This window comes from Drosophila grimshawi, unplaced genomic scaffold, assembly GCF_018153295.1.
Source record: "Drosophila grimshawi isolate 15287-2541.00 unplaced genomic scaffold, ASM1815329v1 contig_44, whole genome shotgun sequence".
NCBI classification, from domain to species: domain Eukaryota; kingdom Metazoa; phylum Arthropoda; class Insecta; order Diptera; family Drosophilidae; genus Drosophila; species Drosophila grimshawi.
Window position 1 is genome coordinate 8,176,745 of NW_025063240.1, and position 26,962 is coordinate 8,203,706.

General features: G+C 36.3%; 3 protein-coding genes across 3 annotated transcripts in view; 1 reads left to right on the top strand and 2 right to left on the bottom strand.

Moving 5' to 3' along the window:
* Nucleotides 1-2,576: 2,576 nt before the first annotated feature.
* Nucleotides 2,577-3,747, bottom strand: LOC6556934 (tetratricopeptide repeat protein 36 homolog). Its single transcript, XM_001984848.2, has 3 exons — nt 3,375-3,747; nt 2,780-2,955; nt 2,577-2,718 (listed from the first exon to the last, which is right to left on the bottom strand). The coding sequence occupies exons 1-3, from the start codon at nt 3,685-3,687 to the stop codon at nt 2,647-2,649; spliced, it is 561 nt and encodes a 186-aa protein (XP_001984884.1). The 5' UTR covers nt 3,688-3,747; the 3' UTR covers nt 2,577-2,646.
* A 5,223-nt stretch (nt 3,748-8,970) lies between these two features.
* The window catches only part of LOC6556853, a 35,645-nt gene continuing 17,653 nt past the window's right edge, over nt 8,971-26,962 (bottom strand). Inside the window, 12 exon segments of the mRNA XM_032739386.2 lie at nt 8,971-10,008; nt 10,076-10,168; nt 10,231-10,425; nt 11,278-11,364; nt 16,096-16,101; nt 22,691-22,762; nt 23,662-23,959; nt 24,109-24,203; nt 25,600-25,629; nt 25,697-25,810; nt 25,888-26,059; nt 26,638-26,958. Of these exon segments, the coding sequence (XP_032595277.1) occupies nt 8,971-10,008; nt 10,076-10,168; nt 10,231-10,425; nt 11,278-11,364; nt 16,096-16,101; nt 22,691-22,762; nt 23,662-23,959; nt 24,109-24,203; nt 25,600-25,629; nt 25,697-25,810; nt 25,888-26,059; nt 26,638-26,958 (2,521 nt within the window).
* On the top strand, nt 17,531-22,114 carry LOC6556855. The gene is made up of 2 exons (XM_001984845.2): nt 17,531-17,676; nt 21,720-22,114. Exon 2 carries the CDS (start codon nt 21,813-21,815, stop codon nt 22,080-22,082), a length of 270 nt encoding a protein of 89 aa, XP_001984881.1. The 5' UTR covers nt 17,531-17,676; nt 21,720-21,812; the 3' UTR covers nt 22,083-22,114.

The window sequence follows — 26,962 nt, forward strand, 5'->3', positions numbered from 1 at the left end:
TGCTTAAACATGGAAATAGACAGCGACTGGGACTGCTACCTGGGAGATTTATGTGGCAACTGCATCAACCTATGGCAATTAGAACTGCTGTATGCCAACAGACCAAACTCAGATGTTATGTAATCTTAAGAAATATCAAGGATTTCATAGGAAATGCGTATTGCATATTAAATCGAATTTTATACATGGAATTGAAGCTATTTTAATAAAATAGTGAGTAAAGTTAATTGGTAATTGGATCCCTTTAGAGAAATATGAATCACAAATAATTTGAGGGCGAGCTGAACTTTGATCGTAGTTCAGATATAATATATATCGATGATGTTTGCAGATAAACAACAAAAATTAAAATTCCAAGGATCAGAAGATATTAATTCGCAGCAGTAATCCAAAGTAAAAGTATATAATCCAATATATTTTCATATACATTCATGTACATTCCCAAGGATCATGTCGAGGCTGACCATCTATTTAAAAGCCACATATTTCCATATGTATACATAAATTTACTTATACACTATCCACTACCACAACTCATCGCTGACGCTTTTAAGTTTTCGTCAATTATGGCATTATTCATTGATGCTTCGAACTGTCCCCGGTCCGATCAAAATATTTGCATAAGCAGGCCTGAATTACAGTTGCTGCAATACCACAAAGAAAATGCACAACAAAAAATAAATAAAAAGAAAAAACAAAAACCATACGAAAAAAAGAAGCAAAAGTGGCCAGACCGTGAGGACGAGAGGTCGAAACGTCAGCCGACACAAAGGCAGCGTCATGTGTTGCTCAGATCCAAACTAGAACGAACGCAGAGCCTCCGAGTCCAGAGTCCGCTCAACGACGACAGCAGGCACGCGCCCTGAACCAGGTACACAATTGCCAGCAACAACAGCAATAACAGCAACAAAAAAATGAGCAGCAAAGGGAAGAGAAGAAAAAGGACACGAGAAAACCGAGAGAAAGAGAGAGAGAGAGAGATTGCAAATGCAACTGTTGAGCCGCTGCGCTGAGGGTGAATAACCCAGTGTGGATGGTAGGAATCTCTCATTCTAGGACGAGAAGGCCTGGCTTATAATTTGGCAGGAAGAAAAAAAGAAAAAGAACTTCAGAGATTGTATCTAATGTCTATCTGTGTGCTGGGCTCTTTCGATCAAATTACAGTTCCGGGGCATGCTCAAAATATGCGTTTAGTTCCGCTACGAGTTTGGGGACATTGCTCATAATCATGTTCATAATGGTCACGATCATGATCATGATCATGATGATGGGGAGCCAGGCAGCCTTAACCGTAAGGTTAACGATTTCGCTGCTTGCCTGGCCTCAAAGTGAAACATATGGCGTTCTTTTTTCGGTGCGGCTTCAGCACAACTGACGCAGGATACGTAGGATCTGTTGCTGCTGCTGCTGTTGCTGTGCTGTTGTTGTCGGGTTGTCGGGCTACCTACACTCCTTAAAGCGACTTCCTCCAACTGCAAAAACTGCATGCGCATGCACTTATTGCATATATGTATGTATGTACATACATATTACACATGTATACATATTGTACTCGCTTGCTCACTTATAAGTATTTTGGGCAGCTCCAACTGAAAGAGATCAATCAAAAATTGCTGGCCGAGGGTCGCTTGGCAAGGGCAACCCTCGGGGCAACCCTCGTGCTAGCTAGTCTCGACCTAGCAGGACGATAGCTCGCGCATCTACTAGTCAAAAAAAAAAAAATAAATAACTGCGACTACTCTCGACTTGCATTCGAGTGCAGCGTATGTTGTGTATCCTTTTATCCTTGCTGTCTCTTTCTTAGTCTTTTTTTTACTTTTTGTTGTTGTGTTTTGTGTATGTGCGTTTTGTTTTGTTAGCTGCACCTGCTCCTTTAGCCAGGACGCGCGCGTCTTTTGACCGCAATCGCAATCGTTGCAGGGTCGCAACCAACAAAAACAAAACCAACACAAAAAAGCAAAGGCGGCCCGCTTACAACAGCAGGCGGCCAGGCAAAATCGGCATCGCTTAACTGTTAAGCTTGGCGCGCTTACATGTGGAGAGCGCGCAGGATCTGTATCTGTATTTGTGTGGCAGCACTGCGCAGTCGCACAGTTGCACAGTTGCTGCTCGTGCCACGAGTAACCGCACAAATCCCAAAAGCAGTGCCCCAGCACTCCTTCGGTATCGTTATCCTGCGCAAACCACTTTCGTTTATTTTAATTTAGCTTGCGGTCGCCAACGGGCCAAAGAGGTAAAGCCTCACTGAAAGTCTCTGCCATAGCCTGCTGCAATCTGACAAGCCGCTAGCTGGCCTGGCCTGCTGCATTTAATAACTGTTTTCGTTTTTTTGCCGCTGCTTTTTTTTTTAGCCCGAACTCGTATATTGGCCCCCGAGTGTTCACGACTCCCGTGTGCCAAGTGCCAAGTGGCAAGTGCCGGGTGCCTCGCTGCCTGGTGGCCTGTTTGCTGTTACGTTCCACGTGCCACTTTTTATGCGAATTCACTTCTAGACTTTGCAGCTTGCCACATAATGCAGTGGATTTTGTTATTGCTTCTGCTTGGGCTGTGTTGCGTATCACATTAAATGACGCGTCTTGGACTTAATTAATTTTTATTTATGTTAACGAGCTCAGTTCGCGGTTTTTGTTAAATCAAAGCCAGCCGTCATTTTAGCTGATCGAACGCTTGCCGCAGCATTTGATTACAGAGTGCCGCAATTGGATTGATTTCCACCAGCTGTCAATGAATTGGGTTGATTGTTAACTCCAGTTAATCAATACATTTAATTCCCACTCACCTGCTCCTTGGCAAATTTACTTCCCAGCTGAGCAGCAGCCTCGAAATCCGTTCGCGCTGCATCCAAATTCTCCAATTTTCTATACAATACCCCACGTTGACAGTGGGCGTGGCACTTGGTGCGCAATTGTTTATCAGTGGCCAGTTGAAGTGCGCGATTTAGATCGCTGAGTGCCTCTGCAATGAGTGAAATAGACGAAAACATTGAAATAAGTGCTTACTACCTAAATAATTTAATAATAATTGCAATCCGTTTATTTAAATTTAACGTACAGCATTGCACTGCTTAGTTGATTTTAAAGCAGTGCAAATTTTGTGTTGGCAGAAGCAAACACTCAGTTGTAAGCGCCATCTGTTGCTCAAGCTTTTGTAGTGTGTTACCTGGGTTCGAGTCTCAGCTAAAAGTACCGAATGTATTTTATTTTGAAACCCTTTTTCTGTGAATGATGTTTTCAAAGAGGCTTCATTTAATTGGATTTGAAAACTTCAGAATGAATGCCTATTAGGCACTTTAAATGAATAACAAAGCTTGTATAAGAGCAGGCCTGAGGAGTGGCTAGGCTAACTTTCATATTATTTTTTTTATTAATAATTACCTTGATCGCGTTTCGCCAAACGCAGTGCTTGAGCCCGATTGTTGAGGATTGAGGCACGCTCCGTCAGCTTTAATGCCTCGTCGAACTGCAACAAGGCTTTATCGAATTCGCCCTGTTCCGTCAAACGTACAGCTTGCAACTCGAGCTCAATGGATGCCTGCAAGTGATCCGATGGCTGCTCCTCATCCTTAAGCAGCTCTTCGGCTGGTATGTCAACATTGTGGGCAGCGATACCAGACAGCTCCAGCGGATTGAATATGGACTCCAGCACCTGCTGATCGTGTGGGGACAACTTAAGATTGGCCTGTGGCATCGCTTACTTCTCGTTCAAATGCGTTGCTCGACTAAACTGAAAAGTGGGAGTGAGGTGTGAGACCTGTTTGCAAATCGTAATCGAAAACAAAATACGGCAAACTATGCAAAGCAGGCCGTTTGACCGGAATCTGTTTGTAATCGAGTTGAAACTACTTGCTTGCTAGCGTGCACTGCAAGAAACTGTTTAGATTGTTTATAAAAAAACGTTTTGTTTTTATTTTTCATTGTTTTTGTTTTATGTATATGTAAATACCAAGGACAATATCATTTGTTTACTCTTGTTTTGCAATAATTTAATTAATAATATATATAATAATAAATCAGCGCTTCTTGAATCATTTCATATCATATATATATATATCATATATATCATTTCAAATTTTCATTGCTATGCTAATGCGTTTTTTACTTGCTTTTAATTTTGATAAATACAATTACATATTTAATTAATTCTCAATAAATTGTTTTGCTTTAAATGTTTAACTTTATGCTTTGTTCAATAGTTTTTTGTTCTTCTTTACAATATACACAACGGAAATACATTTCTTTTTTCTTATTTTCTTTTTCTTGTTTTTTTTTGTTTAATTTTAATGTTTAACACTATGCACTATGCAGTTTAGCTCGATCTTTTGCGTTTATGCCTGGTGTTCTCATTTAATTCGCCTAATTAATGATTCGTCTAATTAACAAAGGGTCAACAAAAATAATAGTAATCATTTAAGAGGTTTATGTCTCGCATTGAACTAAGTAAGTATGTATATTCACTTAGAAGCAGAAGCAATTTGCACTAGAAAGCATCGACTTGAAACGGAAATTACCGTGTGAATTACGAATATTCGACAATTTCGATTCCAAACCCGTTCTATGCGCATTTAGTAAATATGTTGAACTTTTCTGTTAATAATTTATATAAGTATGCTTCATCAATTTCATGTAAACATACTATTTTTGTTTTGTTTTGTTTTGGTTTTTGTTTGCTTGTTTTTATATATTAATTTTTTTGTTGTTGAGTTTGTTTCTTAGTTCCTTCAGTGTTGCTTACGGTGCCTTGTTTTGGTGTTCTTGATATATATATGTATGTATATATAGTATATAGTAGTATGTATGATAAAAATATAAAAGTGAGCATTGAGATTTGTTGTCTATGTGTATATATGTATGTGTATTTATATTACAAGTCGTATTCATTCATTATGTGTCTATACATTGCAGATATATAACTTTTCTTGTTATGTACTAGGTGGCACAGTTTTGTAGTTGTAGTTGTAGTTGTAGTTGTAGTTGTTCGTGTGAATGGTCTGTTATGGGTATTCCAAAAAGAGATGAGATGAACTCAAAACATATAAAGGGAGGACAACTTAACGGCGAGACCTTTCAAATGATACTTGTATATATAGAAACTTTTTTGTCATAGAGTATATTGAAAACATTTTAATATCCTTTTACCTTTTGTACACATTTATCTACAGCGATCGATCTCAATTAGAATATATGTATATATATATATATATAATATGTATGTAAGTATATATATATATATATATACATATATGTATATATTTTAAACACTTACGCATGTTTATCCCATTTAAAAGTCTAGCTCAATCTTTTATACAACAAGTTTTTGCTGAGGCTGCAGCTCGCTCGGCTAATACTACAACTAAGTAGTTAGTACATAGTAGTAAGTATTGCTATTGCTATTTATGTTACGATATTACGTGGTAGTTTTTTTTTTTGGTTTTTGTTTTTGTATTTGGTTTTTGAATTTTTTTGTATTTGTATTAATGGTATTTATAAGCTGGTTTCCTTTTGTTAGTTATGAATAAATGCCTTTTACCCTTTAGCATAGCATAGAAGCTTTTGTTGCATGTATTTTCTTTTTCACTATATAATTAGTAGCTTCAATTTTGTTCATCTCCGATTTTTAACTTGATGCTAGTATTGTTCAGTGTGTTCATGTGTTAAATATGTTTTGTGAAATTGAAATTGTTGTTTGCTTCAAATTGCTTTTCATTGTCGTTACTTTAGATATATATAGGTGTGTATGTATGCATGAATGTATGTAATTAGTATACGAGTATGCTCTATATGCGTTATATGTATAGCATGTACATACATATGCACTTTTATATATATATATATATGTATTATTATTTATAATGTACTTGTGTGTGTGTGTGTGTGTTTTATCATATATCGTGTCATGAATTAGGTATTTAATGTTATGCTATGTTTAAGTTAAGATTAAGTAAGCCTTTCGTCCGAATTTCCAGCAATTTACAATCGCGTTTAGGCGTGCCAATTACTTTCTACATACACATGTCTATATGTATTTGCATTTGTATATGTATGTATGTATATATATATACTATATATATGATTCAGCTTAACACGCACAAGCGCTTCAAAAAATCTTTAACATGCTTTTTGTTTTTCATTTTTGTTTTTGTTGACCAATTCACAAGTTAAGTAGTAGTACAATTTTGAATTTTGAAATTTTAATTGTTGTTTTATACACGAATAATTTTATTTATATCATAAATTACTAACAATAACTAACAGCATGCGATTGATTTTTGTTGTTGTTAATTTGTTGTTTTTAGTAATGCTGCTAAAAATTTACATAACTAATATACATACAGCAAAGCGTTATTACATAATAGTCAACAAAAGTACAATTACAATATCATTTAACACGTTTTGTTTTTCAAAATTTGTTTCACTAAAGTCACACAATACACTTAGAGAGCAAGGGAGAATAATAGAAGTCAAGCAGACAGTTAGTAGTTTTTAGTCGATAGTTGGTAATGAAAAAACAAGCCAGCCATAATAATAAATATTCTGCATAAGTTACTTAGACACAAATCTAATTTGTGGCTCTCAATTCTTGGAGCACTTGACTTAGGGGAAGAGATTGCTCATACGACATTTAGAGTGCAGAGTTCTAATCATTTTCAATTCTCGTTTTAAAACTAGCGCACACACAACAAACAAAATCGAAAAGTTTGCCAAATGATTTGGGTACTAAATGCGTGTTAGACTGAGAGAGAAGAGAGAAAAAGAGAGCAAAAAATTGATGATTTGGTTTTTGTTTCGTTTTCATATTAAAAAGTTTGTTTTTTGCTAATATTATACAATATATATAAATATATATTTATATATTAAATTCTTGCACAAATAGTTGTTAAGTCGTGCTTTTAGTATTTGTTGCTCGTTATCGCGCCCTGTCGGCTTTTAACATCGTTTTAACTTGTCTTTAATGCTGTACTTAATGCCAATCAACCTCAAATTTTAAGCGTTCGTTTTCTCTACTGCATATTGTAAATGTTATTAAATTTGCTAGTTGTTTAATGGTAGAGTAGCGTAGCTTTTTTGTAGTTTTTTTTTTGTTTGTTTTATAATTCGTTTACCATTTTTGTGGATTTTGTTTTTTTTTCTTGTGAGAGGAATACAATTTTGCAGCTGTTGTGTTTTTTAAAACATTTAACAAACATTCAAAAAGAGTGCAGTGTGCAGTTTAAATTGTACTAATTACGGTTTTGTTAAGTTCTTTTAATTTTGCGCCATTAATTCTTGCTGATAAGTATTTGTATTGATACATTGATTTGTAATATGAATGTGACGGCTGTGGATCGCACTGCTTGCATGCTTCGCACACTGCTTGCACATCGCCTGCTTTATCGACACATTGCCTGCGTGTTGTGTTTCGAGTTTAGTGTTCAGTGGTATTTCCTTTCAACTATTAGGGTCTAATTTTTACACATGTATCTATGCATCTGTGTGTCCGTGTGTGTGTGTGTGTGTCTTTGGGCTTGTAAGTATGCGTGTATTACGATTATTTTTACAAATTATTTGCATAGGTGGGCTTTATATTTGTTTGTTGATGTCGTTTGCTGTAGCTGCTACTTACTGCTACATAAATAGTCAAGCATTTTATCTTCGTGAGTGCATGTTGAGGTGTGCGTATGTGTGTGTGTGTGTGTATTTGCATAACAAAAGCTGTTCTTTATTAATCGCTTGTTTTTTTACAGTGTCTGTGGCTGTTATCTCTGCTTCTTCTGCGTAATAATCATTTTCTTACGGTTTAAGGGTTTTAATTATATTTTTTAAGCTCTGGTTTCTTCATCTTATTTAATTTAATGTATGCCATATTTGTTTGTTGCTGGTTGGGAATGTGGGTCTTCTATATAGTGTTTTTAATTTTTTTTATACTTTTTTTTATTTTGTTAAATTAAATGTGTATTCATTTAGTTTTAGTTTAAATCATTTTTAACGACTAACCATTTAGACTAAGTTTCGCGTTCATAAACATATTTTATCAATACATAATACATGGTTTACAGTTACAGTTTAACACATCATAGCGTGTGATGAGATTTTTAGAAGTCCTAAGTTCAGTTACGGGCTCTACACTGGGTTGTACTAGTAAGTAAGTAAGTAAGTAAGTAATCGCCACTTACAAATGCTAGGCGAGCTATATAGGAAATACAGGTAGGTTGCATCGGATTTGACAGAGAGAGCAGGCAGTAGTGAGGAAGAAGAGCTGCTCTAAATTTTTATAATTTTTTTTCTTTTGTGTATATGAGTTGTTGTTTTTTTTGTTTTTTGATAAATTTGTTGGCAGTGTATAAATTTGATTTGATATATTCCGAAACAACAAACAAGTTATAACTTTAAAAGGAAGAAATTAAGTCAGCAATATTAATGAGAGTAGGTTAACGAAAAACGAATGAATTTTCAAAAGAAACGGGATATGTAGCAAGAATATAAATTGATTCATAAATGAATAAGTGTATTGTCTTTTGATTTTTTAGTTTTTTGGTTTTTTTTTTTGTCATAGAACAGCTCTTAAAATACAACCCAAAAAAATGAATAGTGTGGGGATATTTTGTATAAACTGGGTCACAGGATGGGAAGTTTTGAACGGGACCTCATACAACAACATTGAATTGCGTTACGCTTACAGCATTTGCACAAAGATTTTCCAATTTTGTTTGGGTTTTTCACTGTTTGGCCATAGCAATAGGCGATTGGTGTGGATAGAGGCGTGCATGAGACACATTAATAAGTGTACTTACAAGTATATATATATATATATATATGTATCTAGCGAGAGATAGAGAGGGGGAGAGAGCAAAGAGCGAGACGTTAGTGTTTGGGAATTGTTAGCACAATTTAACTGTTAACTGTTGAAAGCCGTTCGATAGAATGTTCCAAAATTGTTCCAATTTAGCGGTAGTTGCTGTTGTTGCTGTTCTTCTTTTGTCTTTTTTCTTTTGTTTTACTGGTAAACGGAATTATTATGATTTTTGTAGCTGTCGCTGTTGTAGCGTTGATGCTGCTGCTGCTGCTGCTGATGTTGTTGATAATGCGATGATGACGATTGCTGCTGCTGATGATGATGATGATGTTGGTGTTGCTGCTCGTAATGATCACGATGGTGTGTGTATGCTGTGTGTTGCTGTTGTCCGTGTCCATGCCCATGTCCATGTCCGTGTCCATGGGTATGCTGGTGGTGGTCGTGTTGGTATTCACGTTCGCGTTGCTCGCGCTGCTCGCGCATCTGTTGCTGCCGATCGTGATGATGTTGCTCCCTTTGGTGTTGTTGTTGTTGTTGTTGTTGTTGCTGTTGGCGTGTTGGTGTTGGTGGCTCGCGCGTAGGTGTGGCATGTTGCTGCTGTTGCTGCTGCTGTTGTTGCTCACGTGTTGGTGTCGCCTCGCGCGATGCTTTCGTTGGTGTGTTGGTGTTGTTCAAGTGTTGCCTTTGTTGTGGTTGTTGTTGTGGTTGTTGTTGTTGCTGTTGTTTTGTTGTTGTTGCAGCTGTAGTTGTTGTTGCAGCTGTTGATTGTGTTGTTGGTGTGCTTGTGGGCGTGTTTGTATTATAGTGTTGTTGTTGTTGTTTTTGTTGTGGTTGCTGTTGTGGTTGTTGTTGTTGTTGGTGATGATGTGGATGTGAATGTTGATGATTGTTGAGCGCAGTATTGCTGCCATAGTTGGCGTTGTTGTTGTTGTTGTTGCTGCTGCTGTTGCTATATAGCTCATGAGGCAGTGGCGGTGGATTTTTAGCTTTTGTCAGCGGTATCGGTGTTGGCATTGGTTTTGGCGTCTCCGTTAAATCGATGCCCCATTCATAGAGGAACTCGAGTTTTTGTCGTTCCAATGGGTCACTAGCCGGCAGGGCAAGCAAATGTTAGGCTTCTAAAAATATTAATGCTGTTGGCTTCGGTTCCAAATTTGATTTTTTCGCTTCGACAACTAAGAAGGTTATTTCAGCCTTTTCACGATTTGCAAAGCATTCGGCTATCAATCGGGCAACCTCCTAAAATATTACAAATTATATTTATTGTAAATGTACATAGATATAAAGTCGAAAAATAAATATTTACCTGATGGTGTAGACCTTCCACTTTAGTTCCATCTACCTCCAATATTAATTGCCCGACTTCTAAGCCACCCGCTTCAAATGCCGCACCATTTTCCTATGGCAGATTAAAGAAACCTATAGCAATGTTGATTTCTTTGGATCGGAAGGGGTACTTACATGGATATTGATTATCCTAGGAAGCGGGTGTTTTGTATTAGCACCACCTTCGATAGCAATACCTAAAATTGGTTTGGTTTTCTTAACTGTAATGTGTAAGTTGCCTCTATGATCAGGTACGACGTTTGGATTGTGTTCATGTGTTTGTTCAGTCGTTGAACCACCGTTCTGCTCAGCAGACAGACGCTGCATGGACTATGGACAAATCATCATGAAAAGAGAGAGCAGAACCATAAACATGAACATTGTTAATAACCAAAAAAAAAGGCCCAAAAGTAAAGTTCATCACTTTTCATAGCTGCAAGATATGTTGTGTAGTTATTTAGCCTACATTCACTAATAATTTGGGAATACATAAGTAGCTTATACGTTTGGTTAATTAATATAAAATTCGAATGGTGTTTATCAAAAGTTAAATAGTAGTAGTATTTAGATTTGGTGTTCTATTTTAAAGGCAAGCAGAAAGCAAAGTTGTTTTTGGTAAGAAGTTTGTACAACAAATTTCAAGTAAGGAATATGTAACTGTTGTTGTTTTTGTCAGTGTACGTGAGTGGTGGGTGTTTGAAGGGGGAACGGGGCCTGGGGAGAGCAAACAAAATGAAACTTTGATGCTAAGGGGAAGCCAATTCAATGAACTTTACATATCTAGCTGGTATTGTAGTTCAAGTAGTTTACGTTTATATTGTGTGGCAATGAATCATGAGATGTTGTTTGTTGTTCTTGTTGTTGTTGCTGTTTTTATTGACCAAATTGCACAAGATTTTTGACTTGAATTTGTTTGTGGTGCTTGTGCATTTGTATTGAGTTTCTGACGAGCTTCGTTTAGAATATTAGAGTTAACAAAAAAACATACTGACAGAGTAATAAAACTGAGTTTGAGCTAATTGTCAAGTCAAACCGCAAACATTCGTATAGTTTATTTTGTTGGCATTCTCTGCGGACGATTATTTAAGTATTTAATTTTTTTATTGTTATTTTTTATATTTCATTGATATTGATCTGGTATTAAGTGTGCAGTTTCCTATCACACTTAACTGTAGCACTCACCTGATGCCTTCGTACACCTTTATCGCCCAGCAAAGTGCCGCCTTCTTCCTTCATATCGAAACTTCTTGAGAGTTTTGTGGCCAACTCCTAATATTTATTCAATATTTTCGGTTTTTTTTCATATTTTTTATTTAAAAAAAATTGGCCAAATTGTATGCAGAGTGCGCAAAGTTTTGAATAATTTGGTTTTGGTTGTTGTTTTTTTTTTTTGGATTTGTACAATATGTTGAATGTAAAATGAAAATAGTAGAAATATTTGCATAAGAATCGATTGTATTTGTACTAATTGTAGCTAGATTAAAATCAGTATTGTTCTTGTATTTGCTTGTTATAATTTTTTTTTTCGGTGTAGTTTGGATTTTCTGTTGCGCTTTCTTTGCAGAATGTTTGGCAACGACAAGTCAGGAGATGGTGTTTGTTTTGTTTATGTGATTATTATTATTGTACATTGTTTTTAAGATTGTTCACTTGCAGACATATAGATAGAAATTGAGTTGAATTAAATATGACATTTGAATATTGCTTATACGTAGTGAAGTACTTTAGATTGAGGAGGGGTTTTGGGTAAAAGGGGTGGTGGTACAAAATGCATTGAGAATAGCATATGCAAAAAGCTTTCTGCGTGCTTGAGTGAATCGATTTAAGCTGAGAACTGAACTGTAGCGAATACTCTCTTGATTTGATTGGATTGGATTTTATTTACATAAAACCAAATTTAGAGCAGCTACGCAATACATAGGTATTTATGTATATAAATAGCCGCTGACTCTCCAATGACTCAATTTGCCAAATCCATTGAGTATACTGCATTTAATGGATACACTTAATTGAAGGGAATCCCATTTGCTGGATTTCTATGCTTATCTGTTGTGTTTGCGAAAAGCTTCTTCTCTGGTTACTAAGTTGTTTTTGTCAATTCTAAAATTACAGCGTACTGATATAAATATATAAATTTAAATATGCATATCTTCAAATATTCTGCTTTTCAAAATCATTTTAATATTTATATTGCCAAAAACTCTCTCCGAGACCTGACTCACTTGCTTTAGAAGATATAGCACTGAAATCGTCACATAAAAATGCATTTTCAGAAGTATTTTGCGCTTTTCAATAAAACTTTATTAGTCATATTGCCAAACCTCTCTTTGAAATTCGACTCACTTTCCTTAAAAGCCAATATCTCTAAACATTTTAGGCTCTAGCAAATGGGGCAATATCTAGAACTCGATTTACAATCCTTAGTTCATCGAGAAGAAAAAACCAACACAAATTTTGATTATGTAGAAGCTTATTTACACCTTTTTTAAAGAGTTGAAAAGAATCCACAATTAACTTTCGATAGATATCGATAGCTCAACGATGCCACAAGATCAGGGCTTTCAATTATATATATTGAAAACACAATCGTTGATTTTTTGCAAAGCTTCAAGTGTAGCTTGTGTATAATTACCTAAAATTGTATGTTTGTGTGTGTGTGTGCTGGTGTGTCTTTTATTTATCTGGGTGCAAGTTATGAGAATGCGAGTGCTGGTGTTTGTTTCAGTGTATAATGTAGTCGGTGTAGTGTATGTGGAGAGTATAGGCGTGGCAGCTATACAAATGTCTTTGTGTGTGTGTGTTTTGTGTGATTGAGATTTGTTTAAATATTTAAAGAGTGTATTTTACGAAAAAACAGCTTGCAAAATGGCAACTAAGACACTTATATTGTTGGCTAGACTTGCAACAAGACTAATTAGTTGGCTATGTAGTATGTATATAGTTCAATTTGTATTGGGTTTTATTTAGAAAAGCGCTAACTAAAACTTGGAAAACATTAACTTATTTTACAGATGTGTGTAAGTATCTAAAAGTTTATGCTACAACTAGATAGGTGTATATGTATATGTATGTGTGTGTGTGTGTGTGACTATGTATGTATGAATGTAGATATGTCGTTGTTTGAAGGGCGGCAGCAGCTAAAGTTAATACAAAAATGGTATAATAGATAAACGCAAATGTACAAAAACTATGATTGGGAGCTGAAAATCTAATTACAGGGCAAAATAAAAAATACCAGATTTATATATATATATATAGAAGTTTACGAACTACAAACGTAATATTTTGAAAAATTGATGAACCAAATTAAATTTTTGCATGTGTCGATGCCTTTTGGTGGGTAAGTTGGTGGTGGGTGGGTTTGGTGGAGGCTGTGGGATTGTGGTGGATTCGGTGTTTAAAAATTAGGTTGACTCATGCGTAAATGTGCAAATGTATTTTTCAAGCTTATTCTTTGGTTTTAAGGATACTTTTATTTTTATTTTTTGTGGCTTTAGTTTGTATTATTTTGACATTTTCTTTAATTTGCGTTGACGTTGTTTTTAACGTGTTCATATTGTTTAGATTGTTTTCGCATTTTTTTGTTGTTGTTTAGTTAACATATGTACTTACATTGACAATTACTTTATAAGAGACTAAGGAAACTCTAATTAGTAAAAATTGATAATAAGTATTTAGAGTTTTGAGTGCGCCAAGATGGAAATGAAATAACAAACAAACATCTAAATGTGGCTAAGTACGTTTTAAGTTATACGTTGTTGATTCGGCTCTATCGACTAGTTAAGATGAGTTCAAGTGTGGGCAAGCAATTAGTTGAGACGAGACGAAACGTGAAACGTGGAACGTGGAACGAGATGTGATCAAGAGGTGGAGAACTAAAACACATTTCCTACGATTATTACAACATAAAATGGTGAATTGTGTGAAACGAATGGAAATGCAAATTTGGTTTTACTTTTTGTTTTTTGATTGCACTCGCATTGTGCTGATTCTTGCAAGGCACATACAAACAGTTAGTTAGTTAGTAAGTAAGTAAGTAAGTTAGTTAGTTTGTTAGTTAGTTAGTTAATTAGTTATTGTGGATAGAGAGAAATAGACAGAGAGCGTAAAGTGAGAGTGAGACAGAGCATAAAATATAACATTATAGCAAAAACTCTATTTCAGGCTAAATTTGATTTATGCGCTGAAGATGCAACGAGATGCAAATTCAAAAGTCAAAAGTTCAAACATTCACAAAGAACTGATTTTTTTTTTTAAGTATTGACAATTTATGTATTTGTGGTTGGCTGTTTGTATTCTTTCCATTTTTATTTTGGTTTTAGTTTTTGATTTGTTTTGTTTGTATCTTCTTTTTTTTTTTAGTTTTGTAGTTTACTTTCGTTAAACGAAAAATACATTGGCACTTACAAGAGGTCGTCCCCAATACCATGATTTGACACGTTGTGTTAAACCACCCAAATGTGAACGTAGTCCATCTAAGTAGCCGCCCTGAAATGCACACAAATGAACAAACGAGAACAATTTCGGGGGGAGAACGGGTAAAGGTAGAGAGCACACAAAAAACAACACAACTCAGCTCAACTCAAACAGAAACCGATACAGAAACAGAAACCAAAAACAAACACTAACTAAAAATTATCATTGGATATTGTACATTAAAGAGAAGAAACGAATATGATATCCATATGTATGTGGTATGTAATATGTAAGTATGCTTAGGTTGTATGCTAACTTAAGGGGGCCAACGAAAAATGAGAAAGTGATCAGAACAGAATCAGTGTTGCTTAATAGAACTGAAAGTTTAAAGGGGTTTATGGATCTGTCTTATGGTGATGTGTGGGTATTGCAGAGCCCTCAGCTGCTCTCTTTTACACACTATTTAATAAATGTTGATATATATGTTTTATATAAAGTTCTACGTTTGAATACACTTTTAGCTAGAATCAGGATTACAGGTATTGTTACGAGTGTTGCTAATTTTTAATATCTACATACATTTGTAATTTAAAATCTGCCCTGTTTAAGTAGTCCACATGATTATCTAAGTGTTATATTACTTAAATCTAAAAATAATGATCTTTTTATATAGTTTTGATTATATAAGTCCACTAATTTTGTGATTTATTTATTTTGTATGAAACATTTACTTGTTTTAATAATCTAAAGAATATAATTTTTACTACAATTTATCAGGATAGACGTTCTACATCATTAAATACAATAATAATCAGCGCTTTGTCAAATACTACTTAAAACGTTACAATTTCCCTTGCCTATCGATAGCTACATTGTTGCTGGGTTGCTCAATGTTGCTAGCCATCATGTTGCTTGGTATAATGTTGCTAGCATTCATGTTCCTATGCGATATAAAATGTAACATACTGTTAGGGGCATTGCGAAGCCTCGCTGAGAAGCTATTAACTTTGTCTCGTGTGGTATATATATATATATGTAGGTATATACCTATACAACTATAAATATTGTCTATTAACTCATTATCTTGATTATGTCGGCAGTCACTTTGGGCTTTCAGCAAATAAACAAGAGCGGCGCACAATGCTTGCTGCAAATGGCATCGCAATTCGCATTTCCGCGGCGCATTGTGAATTATAGCTAATGCATAGGAGCCGCAAATATCAACAACAATCAGTGGGAAATACATAGTAAAAATAGCGCTAAATATTTACAACGCTTTCGGCAAAAGACTTTGTATGTCAGCATATGCAGCTAAATTGGCTGCTTCCTTATTGTTTTTGTGTATGTTGTTATGAAGTTATTTATATATATATATATGTATGTGTAGGTTTTAGGTCTATGTGTGTATGTGTGTGTGTGTGTTGTTGTTGTTGTTGTTTCTTGTTAATGGGCGTACATTTGAGTATGTGGGTGTGTGAATGTTCGTGTTCATTTAAAAGATAGTTTTGAAAAAAGTGCTTAAATTGTAAAAAACGACGACGACGCAGACGAAAAACGAATGCAAAGCGAACGCAAAACGCTTACCTGTTCCTGTTTTCATTTTAGTTTCAGTGAGTTCGTTTTTATTTCATTTTTTTATTTGTTAGCCAGTCCAGCAGACAAAGAGAGAGAGAGAGAGAGAGAGAGAATATAAAAGAGAATTACAGAAAATTAATACGTTTGACATCAGCAACAGCAACTGTAAATGCTCAAGTGTCTGTTAGAAATTAAACAATTAAAGTCAAGTAACCCGAATTAAAAAATAACAGCATCAGCAGCGACAATATAAAAATAATGACGCTCATCTCCTTTCAATGCCAAACGCTGCTTTTGACCATCAACTCGCCAGCAACAAAAGAGTCAAAGCGATTTTCTGTTTACGTCATGCAAGAGCAAAACAAAAAAACGCCGACAAAACTGCGGCAAACGGCAAGCAGCAACCACAACAATAATAACAACAGCAACAACAACAACATGGGACAGCCTCACAGCTGCAGTGTGTCAGCTGCAGATACAGTATCTCATAGATACGTACACAAATGCGACTACCCCATGCTGTTTAGGCTGCTGTACAGCATGCTGCTGCTTCTGATGTGGCTGCTGGTGCCGCTGCTGCTGTTGCTGCTGCTGATGGCCATTGCGTAAAGCTTGCAACAGACCGCTTACATCTCACTTATGGGTGTATGTAAATCTAACTGTGGTGTACGAAATATGATAAACTTATGTATATATACACATATATTTCTATAAAAATTGACAGCCATAAATATTGACAATCTTTGGGCAATCTGCACCATTTATAATTGTTGTTGTTTCTTTGCTTGTCGCTGTGTGTAATTGTTTTATTACTGAGCCATAAAATGTAACTGAAACGCAGCGTCAGAGTCGCCTAAAGAAAGCCACACGCAAAGTAAACTACAAGATAGATACAATATCATTTTCTTTGTGTACAACTCTTAAATACACTCTCTTAATCATAAATACTGGTGTAGGCCTTAAAACTACATACTTATTAATGGGCTGTAAAGCTGCTTGTTGGCAGCTGTAATTAATAATAATAATTATATAATAATATAAAATGTATGATAACTTATAGTTAGAACTAACTATCCTTTCTATGTTTTCATTATATATTACTTTTGGAATAATGTAAGAAAAATTAAATAGCATTTTATAGAGCAAGCCCAACCAGACCATATCCACACAAACAATGTCCATGACATTAAGAAAATACTATTAGTGACAACAGTTTTTCATAAAAAAAAAAAACAAAACAATAAAAAATTTTCAACTAGTTTTTGGACTCATTTGTTTATTGTTTTTTTTTCCACGCCATTAAGCCCAATAAGAAGCCAACTATACCCCAAGCGGCAGAGTACAAACCAATATAGCAGCGCTGCCGACGTCAGCGTCGCAGTTAGCCGCTGTTTTGGCCGCGTCTGCAATTTGAGTTTTTAGTTGCGCGTCGTTGCTTGAAGCGTAAGGTTGGCCAAACCAGAGGAATACTGAGAAACACAAAGAGAAACTCCGACAAACGCACACACACGCAGACGGACAGACAACACTTGAAGCAATCTGAGAGAAAAAAACCTTCTTTGGCCGAGTTCACAATTTGAGATACAAAACGTGCGTATAAATGGGAAATGACGTGTAAATACTGAAAACTTAAATTACAATTGCTACCAGTTGTGGAGTTGACAAATTTCGCATAGTTGCCGCTCATTTCGCGCTCTGTTTGCTGCAAATTGTTGCATAAACAACCGACTCGAACTAACTAAACAACAACAAACCCAACGATGGCAACAGTACAAAACCAAACAAAAAAAAAACAAACAAAATAATGAAAGAAGTTACCTAGCTGTGTTTTCTTGTGGCCAAGCATCAATTGCCGCAGGGTAGTTAGGTGATTTTTTCTGTTTTTCTGTTTTTTTTGTTATATAATCATTGTGTGTTTTAGTTTTTGCAATGTTTGCCGCAAGGCGACTGCAATCTTGGCTCACATGTGTCACAACCGAAATGCAGATGAGGACGGAATCCCAGATGGGGACAGAGACGTTGAGTGACTGTTGCAAAATTATGCATTTGCATTCAATTAACAGCCATTTCTCACCTCTGACAGTTTTTATTGTTTGGTCGACTGTTTGTTGTTTGTTGGCGCGCTAATTTCTTTTGTTTATGGCTGTTTTTTAATTGCCCACAACCGCCTCAACAACAACAGTCCCAACGTTAGCAACTTCATTTTGCTTATGTTTTTTTCTTCTATTTGCTGACTGGTTTTGCAATTAAGTTTCTTTCAGTCACTCTGCCTGACGGAAGTCTGAAATTCTATGCACAATTCTACGAGTAGCCGCTAAACATTTCGACCTAGAAAAGGCACTAACACAAGCTAAAGGGAAAGCAGTTAGTGGTAGGACGAGTCAAGCATTAAACCATGACAAAACCAACAGCTGCAAGTTTGAACTGAAATTTACTTTTCTTCACAATTTTCACTCAGTAACTCAAGTTGTTATCCACATGACGATATTTTAGCTTGCATTTTCCTATAATATTCATAATATGGTTCTTATTCGTTCAGTGAAGCATATTCAATGGCAATAATAAGTCCCATAATTATGCCAACACTTCTACAGTTCGAGCTCGATTCCATTTACATAAGAAAAATTGCCTTGAAAATAAGTCTGAAATCTCCGTAACGAAGTAGTTAAGTCAATAAGCCAATAAATTGGCAACATTATTAAGTCCATTGAGTGTATATGCACATATTTGTCAATGCGTATCTAATGACAGTCGGCTAACTGGGGACTGATGCTAGCGCAATTTGGTATCTATGAGATACGAAATATAAATGTGGCATCGAGGTCAATGGCATGTCTGTATCCATGAGGTTGTCTGCGCTTGGATTTGGTTACAAATCCCAACCTACGAGCAATGCACACATGTGTGTAAGCGACGAACCGCTGCGAAGTCTGCAAAGTCATAAATTTGATTGATTTTAAATTGTTCAGCCGTAAGCGGCTTTCAAAAAACTGCTGACTGACAAACGTTGTGGCTGAAAAATGGTCTGAGGAAAACACAAAAAAAAAAAAATATATATATATATATATATATATATAGGGCTGGAGCAGCTGGAACAGAATACTGTTAAATGGGTTGGGCAATTGACGTCAATTTCATTATTGTTACTTGTGGAAAATTCTCTTTCTGCTTGTGAAAGTTGTGCCGCCTTTCAACGCGTCACCGCATCAACTTTTCCATCAATAGAACCGCTCGAAGTGTTTGAGAAACTTTTGAAGAGCTGGTTCCGCTGCCTCCGTGCGAGTCCAAACCACGAATCCAAATCTAACTCTGTCTGTTAAGCTTTTGTAAACAAAAGGTGAGCAGTTAATTTACCTTCAAATTCACACCATTGTTAGCAGAAGATCATTTGAACATATTGTGTATTGTGACACTGTGTCTATGAATATAAGTGGCCATAATATTTTCAGCCAGCACATTGACCCAAAAAAAAAACCCGACAGCTGTCAGCTGACCACTCATTGAGCTGTTTCTCAAATCGCCCCCCAAAAAGAAAAAACCAAACCGATTGTTGTGCAATATGATTTAAGAGTGATATTGAGTTAAGTCGGTCACAGTCTGAATGCGTGTCATACAGTAGAATATTGATGAAGTAAGATGCTGTCAATTTGTGAAACTATATTCAAACACATCTAACAATAGAAAGATTAAATTCATACAAAAAATTAGCTTTCCCTGAATTCTCAATGAAATGCTCAACATCATTTTTCCACTGCTTTTGTTTAACGCTTAACGTCTCTCAACGTTTTCGTAACCAATTAAATAATCATAAAACTGGACGGCGATAACGTCATAAAATTAATAAATCTGTCTGGTAAGAGATACATAGAGTCAGAGAGAGAGAGAGAGAGACGGAGAGAGAGAGAGAGAGAGAGACGGAGAGAGATAGAGAGAGGATTTGGAGGGTTTTAGACATTTCAGAAGTGAGAACTTTAATGATGCTTGGGCAGTCCGAAATGTTTTTAACTGTAAATAAACTTGCCAGAATTAAAACTTCACACAATTGACTTCATTAGCTGGCTGCCTAATACACTTTTTTTTGTATTTTTATTTCTGTGGAAGTCAAATGTGTTGAGAATTGTGGCTCTCTGTCAGACTGGCCGTTAAGTGTGTTGATTATGGTTTACAGCAAATGAGTTTTTAGACCGGATTTTGAATAGTTTGTGGCTGATGTTGCTGCTACGCATCAAAATGATTTATTTAACGTCTATTTACATTATAAACAACATTTTTTGAGTTGCTTATTTGCCGCTTTCGTGGCCGCAACAATAACAACAACAATAACAACAACTATTTACTTTCCATTTATGCTGCCCGCTTGGTCTGCTCTTGACAAAGTCTTGTACCTTATTTAGTACGTTTCTCTAATGACCCACTTTGAGTTTTGGTCTTCGCTTGCCTGCCTGTCTGCCTGGCTGCCCGGTTGTGTGGCTGGTTTGCCTGCATGGACTTGCTGCCGTTGTAATTTCAACAAAAAGTGAGTGTCGCATTGCCCAGACATCCACTTACAACAACAAAAACAACAACAACAAAAAGTTGTTTGTCTGTTTTAGTTGAAATCAAACTGGTTGCTTGCTCAGCCGGTCGCTGGTCACTGTTCGAAGCAGTCGAACTTGCCGCTTAAATTCCCCCTATTCCCCCACCCGCTCTGTCAAAAAGTGTCAGCTGTGTAAACAGGGCTAAGCGAGTAGACCCCTCTCTCTCTCTCTCTCTCGCTCTCTCTCTCTCTCTCTCTCTGTCTACTCATCTATCTGTGTCTGCACAACTGTATCCATTGCTACCAAATTGCCTTGCATCTCCCAGATGACTTTTGACAGACGTAGACACTTAACACACATTGAACTTGCAGTCGATGCGATGCGAAGCGATGCGTTGATTTGCCCGAACGCCTTTTACGGAAATTACTATTATTACTTGTTGGCTGTTTCGTGCTTTCTGGCAAACACACAATCTACATGCAACATTTATTGTTGTTGCTATTGTTTTGTTTTTCTTTTTTCTTTCTTGTTGTTACTTTTATTGTTACTCTGGTTGCTGTTTCTGTTCAAGCTACGAATTCACTTTCACTTTTCGCTTACTCCTTGCAAAGAGTTATAGCATAATCCGATTGGTAAGCAATCTATATAATATATTCATATGTTTGTAAATGTATATCCTGTTCGTAAATACATAACAGTCATTAACTGGCTTTGCCGCAGCAATTGTTCACATTTAGCTTGAATAGTATCCAACCATTTTCCGATCCTAAATTGAATTTACTGTGGCCAAACACATTTGAATTTATTATTAAATGCAACACATTTGAAATACGTTGAAACAAACAACCCATCAGTTTTTAGTTAGGAATCAATGACTACAAAGATCTTGAAAAAAGATCGAATGCATTTTTCTTACTTGTGGATCGAAATTTGTCTAAGCTAAGTTATTACAACTTTTTATGTGTTTATGTTTATTAGTTTAAGTGCAGCCATAACTTTGACATAAAGGTTATGCTGCTTAAGTTTCCTTTCACTTCAATTTGTCAACAACTTAAATTGCGCTAAAGCAAATTGCCGGCAATCGACTCGTATTTAAAACGCTCCATGTATTTGCAGCTTTGTTAAACAACAACAAATCGGTTGGTTCATTAAAACAACTTAACAAATCAGCAGGCGGACAAACACTCTCTCTGTGTCTATCTCTTCATCATGGAAACCTATTTGACCGAGATCAAACAATTGCGCATACCACGCCCGAAATTCGAGCCGAATAGCTGCCACCAGCAGCACCAGCATGCAACGGCAGCGGGTGCCGGAACAGTGACGCCAACATCCCCCCATCATCATCACCACGCCCAACATCAGTGGCGACACTTTATGCGCCCCTTTACGCCGCCACGTGATTATCACTTGCCCGTTGTTGGTGCAGCCGCGGCCTGGTCGACAATGGACGACAGTGCCACGCACGAAAAAATGTAACGGGTGTCGAGGTGGGGGGTGCGGATGAGGGGAGGGGGGTTGCTGCTCACCACTGCGGTCGGTTTGAGCTGATTTGCATTGGCGTTTGCGGCGACATTGTATTGATTACACTACTTATATACACACATGCTATATATAAAGAGAGAGAGAGAGAGAGAGAGAGAGAGAGAGAAATATAATCTATCAAGAGTTTAAAGCTCTATTGCATAATTTAGTGCTTAGGTTTAGTGTAAACTGTGGTAAGTTTAGTTTTTCTCATATTACGTATACGTAGATACATACAATAAAAATCAAAGCTTGTTAAGTGTTTGAATAAACTTGTGGTACTTGAAACTCCATAAATTGTATTTGATATATATGCTTTTAAGGAAATTTAATGTGAGTATGGCATAGATTCATAAATTCTGTGTGCTGTCAATGGCAATGACAATGTCAATATGGCATGATAGAAATTAATGCAGTTTTGGACATGACTGACAAGTCGCAACAAGTCCTTAACACAACTAGGCTCTCAATGCCTCTGTATCGTAAGTAAGTATCTCACACATAGAGTAACCGACGCATATCCCAAAAACGGAAAAAAATAACAAACTCTTTTGCTTACTCACCGCATCTTGGTCATATTCCGGTAATAGGGTTTCGCTGCCCCGGCGAGTTCTATGCTCATCACAGCCGTATTCCTAAGCCGGGTAAAACAAAAAAAGACGAAAAGCGAGAAAAAGTTTTTGAGTTCTTTTTTTACTGCTTGCTTGTTGGCAATAATTTCTGAAACCAATTTCATGTTTGGAGCATTAGATGTGCTCAATTAAATTACTACAGTTAGTAGCCAATTAGACAACAGTTAAACGAAAAAAGTCAACACAAAAACTAAACAACATTAAAGAGTGTGTAGAAAGATTAGACATACACAAAACATTATTTCCATTAAAATCAAAAACAGAGTACATACGTGAAAGATAGAAAATTCAAATGAATGGAACAAAACAGAAAAACACGCGACAAGAGACAATAAACACACACAATAGAAACGGCTCAAAACGAAGCGCCGATTTAGACCCGAATGTCAATTTTTCTTATATGCACTATAAAATAAGTTAAGTTAGAATAGAATGAACAAAAAGACAAGAGATTCACATGACCAGATCTGAGTTCGATCAAACACAAATCGAAAAGACAAATAGATAGATTCTAGTGAATAGTATAAGAAAATATAATATATATTTTAAGAAAAACTTAAAAAACAGAAAACCAATTTTTGCTCTATTCAAAATTTTTCAATAATTTTTTTGTTTTTTAGCATCAAAATATTTTTGGTTAGTTTTGATTTTTGGAATTTTTGTTCCAATTTGAAAACTTTTCTTTCTAATCATTTCCAATATGAAGGGAAACATAAACGATTTTCGATTGTATTTCTAGATATATATATATATATATTGATTAAACTAATTGAAAATCTGTTTGGATAGTTCTGGAAAGTCTTTAGCGGAAACAGAGCCAGGCAAGAGGTTGAGATAGTGACAGAGCTAAGTGGTGTGCCAAACGACTCTAAAACGCTTCACGGTTCACGCAAATTCCTGACCTGTTGCTGATTGTCTTTGGCTTGTTTGAGTTTGTATTGATTTGGTCCCAACTGCTGTTGTTGATGGTGATGACGCACATTTCCAACGACGCCACCAGGGCCACCCAGATGACGCAATGAGGTATGTAGTGGTGGTGGTGGTGGATAATGTTGTTGTTGTTGTTGTTGTAGTTGTTGTTGTTGTGATGGTGGTGGTGTCGGTGATGATGATTGGTTGCTTGCTGTTGGCTGATAATGCTGTGAGCGATGCAGTATTGGTCCCGCCGACATGGGCCGATAGGGCAACTGTAGTGCGGGTCTATCAACGGGTTAACGAATACAGAACACAGAATACAGATAGATACAGATAGATACGCAAAGGTCAGTTCTTGGTTGTTGTAGTTGTTGTTCTTGTTGTTATGGGTTATGAGTCTAATTGGTTAGGTGGGTGCTCAGTGTTTTAGGTACCGTTTATGTATATCCGTTACGGTCATGCCCAGCCCCGAGTCCGATGAGGGACTGCGTCCAGTGGCGGCGCTTACTTCCATATCGTCAGCAGTTACCTGTTGGGAATGGAATGGAACGAACTTTGTTTTTGCATACGATTCAGAGACAGACACAGAGAGTGTGTGAGAGACAGAGAGTGAGTGAGTGAGTGAGTGTGACAGTGATATAGTGATGGTGAGGATGATGGTGAGCGATAGAGACAGAGAGAGCGAAATATGAAAGACTGGGGGGGCTACGATAGTCCTGAATAGAGTTATAGGGCCCATCTACGGAGCATAGAGCATAGTCAGACTGTGTGGAACAGAGAGGTTCGTAGGATTGGAGAGAGTCGAATATATATAGTGATATCATTTTGTGGTGATCAGTGCATTTGTTGTTTCACGTATTTGAATTGATTTTATATATACTTGTATTGTTCTCTTTGTAGTCGAGTAGTGCTTAGTTCTTGTATTAAGCATAGTTTTGGGTGAGTTATATCGGTGACTGCTGTTTTTGTTTGGCTTAAGTGCGCTTTGTGTGGCAAAGTTACTATATATATATAGTTATTATAAATATGGTTCTTATCAGATCATACATGTTTCAATTTCATATTTTACAATTAATTATGTTTGCTTAACGGTCTAAACCTAAACGCAATGACGTTTTTATCGATATATTATGTTATCGATAATTTGAGCGAAAGACAGTTACAGCTTCCACAGAAGCAACTGTACTTGCTACTTATGCCTAGAAGAAAAAGAATTTGTGCAACTACAAAAACTGCTTTAATTAATTTTTGTATATCGTTTTTTTTTATGTTTTAGTTTTGATTTTTGTTTTCATTTGAAAAGTAAAAATTGACATTCGTTTTGGTTCTCATTTTTGTGTTCACTCTGTCAAAGAGCAACGGAAACAATGTCTAAAGCCGAATCGAATTAAGCGAGTTTCAAAAAGCTTCTCAAATTGAAGAACATGCAGCAATCAAATGACTATAAAGCATAATATGATTAACACAAATAGACAAACAATATTTCGTTTTCGTTTTCGTACTCATACAACAATTAAACTACAAGTTTTGCTTTATCTGACAAGTGTTTTGTATTTAGTATTTGCAGTGTGTTTTAAGTACTTAGTATATATATATAAATATAGAAATTAGTAAAAATTAAACTAAAAATTACAACAACAGCGACAACAATTAACAACAACACATTAGAGATTGGGGAAGGGAAACAGAATCCAAAAGACACATAGTACTTATATATGTATATATATATATATAAATGTTGTTTAAAAAAGAGTATTCAAGTATTTGTTTACTAAACGATTATTATGCTAGAAACTAGTCAAGTATTCTGTTGTAGTAGTTTAACATGCGCAGCGAGTTAGTTAGTTGTTAGTTAAGTACATACATAGATGTTTCTAGGTATATATTGTGTCAGTGTCGTACAACAAATCTTCTAAAAAGCTTACCGGCAAATCACGTGAGGGGTCTCCTTTACGCTGCAAAGAGCCAATAGCAATGGGGCATTAATCAAATGCCAAATAATATATGATTATTCACACTTACCCTATGCCTACTATCCACGCTATATGGATCGCGTTCTCGGCGATACACAAGCTCATCGTATCGTGTACGATCCTCCGGAAAGACGAGCTCTCGAATTTCCGTCACTAGCGTGTGCTAAGGATAAAGAAACCATAAAAAGTTTTGATAAATGAGTGGGGTTCTCAGCATTCAGTATGTAGATCAACATTTACCTTTTCGTACGTATCTAACATCTCTAATAAGACGGCAACAAAGGCATCTATGGTCATTGCTTTCACACTATATTCGGCAATATAATACGAAAGACTTGCAAAATGATGACGTGGCAGCAGCGAGCGCGCCTTCTCCTCCACCATGGTCGCAATTTGACCTTTCCGGCGTGCTCTGCGAATAAAATATAGATTGATCATATTTGATAACGATATTCAGTATAAACAGAAAAAAGTAGAGCATACATTTATGGTAATTTAATTATGAGTTCTGTAATAGTATTTTTGTTTGGGAGCTCTTTTTATAATTGAAATATGTCAAGTATTTTTATTATTTATACTCCGATAGACTAGTTGGGCTCAGTAAATATCTCATTAAAGACGAATTCCGATAGGTTTGAGATCACTTTGTATATTGGAATATTGGAGACACCAAACGACATATTTAGATTCCATTAATAATGATAAGTTTTAACAAATAATAATGCTCTTTATTTGATTTAAAGATACAATAATAATAAATTACAATAATCGTATTTTCAACTACTTAGAAATATAAAGTAATAAATCTTCACTCTCATAATTGGCTCTCAGCTCTCATTTGATTCATTTAAAACATAAAGTTTATACTTAAACGAAATTTACTCAAGCAGGGGTTGAAAAAAAACGAATTTAAATCAAATAATCTCTGGCAATTTTAATTTATTAAATTTTCCATTGCTCTTTAGTGCACTTTGTAATAAAATAGATTACCTCGTGCCCGTTGGACTGTACGCATCCCAGGGCTCCATTTCAATGGATGTGCAGGAATGCGGCACTTTGCCCACGTCACGTATCACCAGCGACATGCGCTTGTGATACTTCAGCTGACCAACGGCCTCGTCGTGGGTCACATCGAGGAACGACTGGCCATTGACCTCCAGTATTTCGTCGCCAATCATCAAACCGGAACGATCTGCGACGCTCTCCTTGTCGACGCCCGTGACAAAGATGCCCAGGCCGTATTCAACGCCGCCGCGTATCATCAAGCCCAGCGATTGGCCGGGCTCAATGAGCAGCTCGACACGACGTACACTAG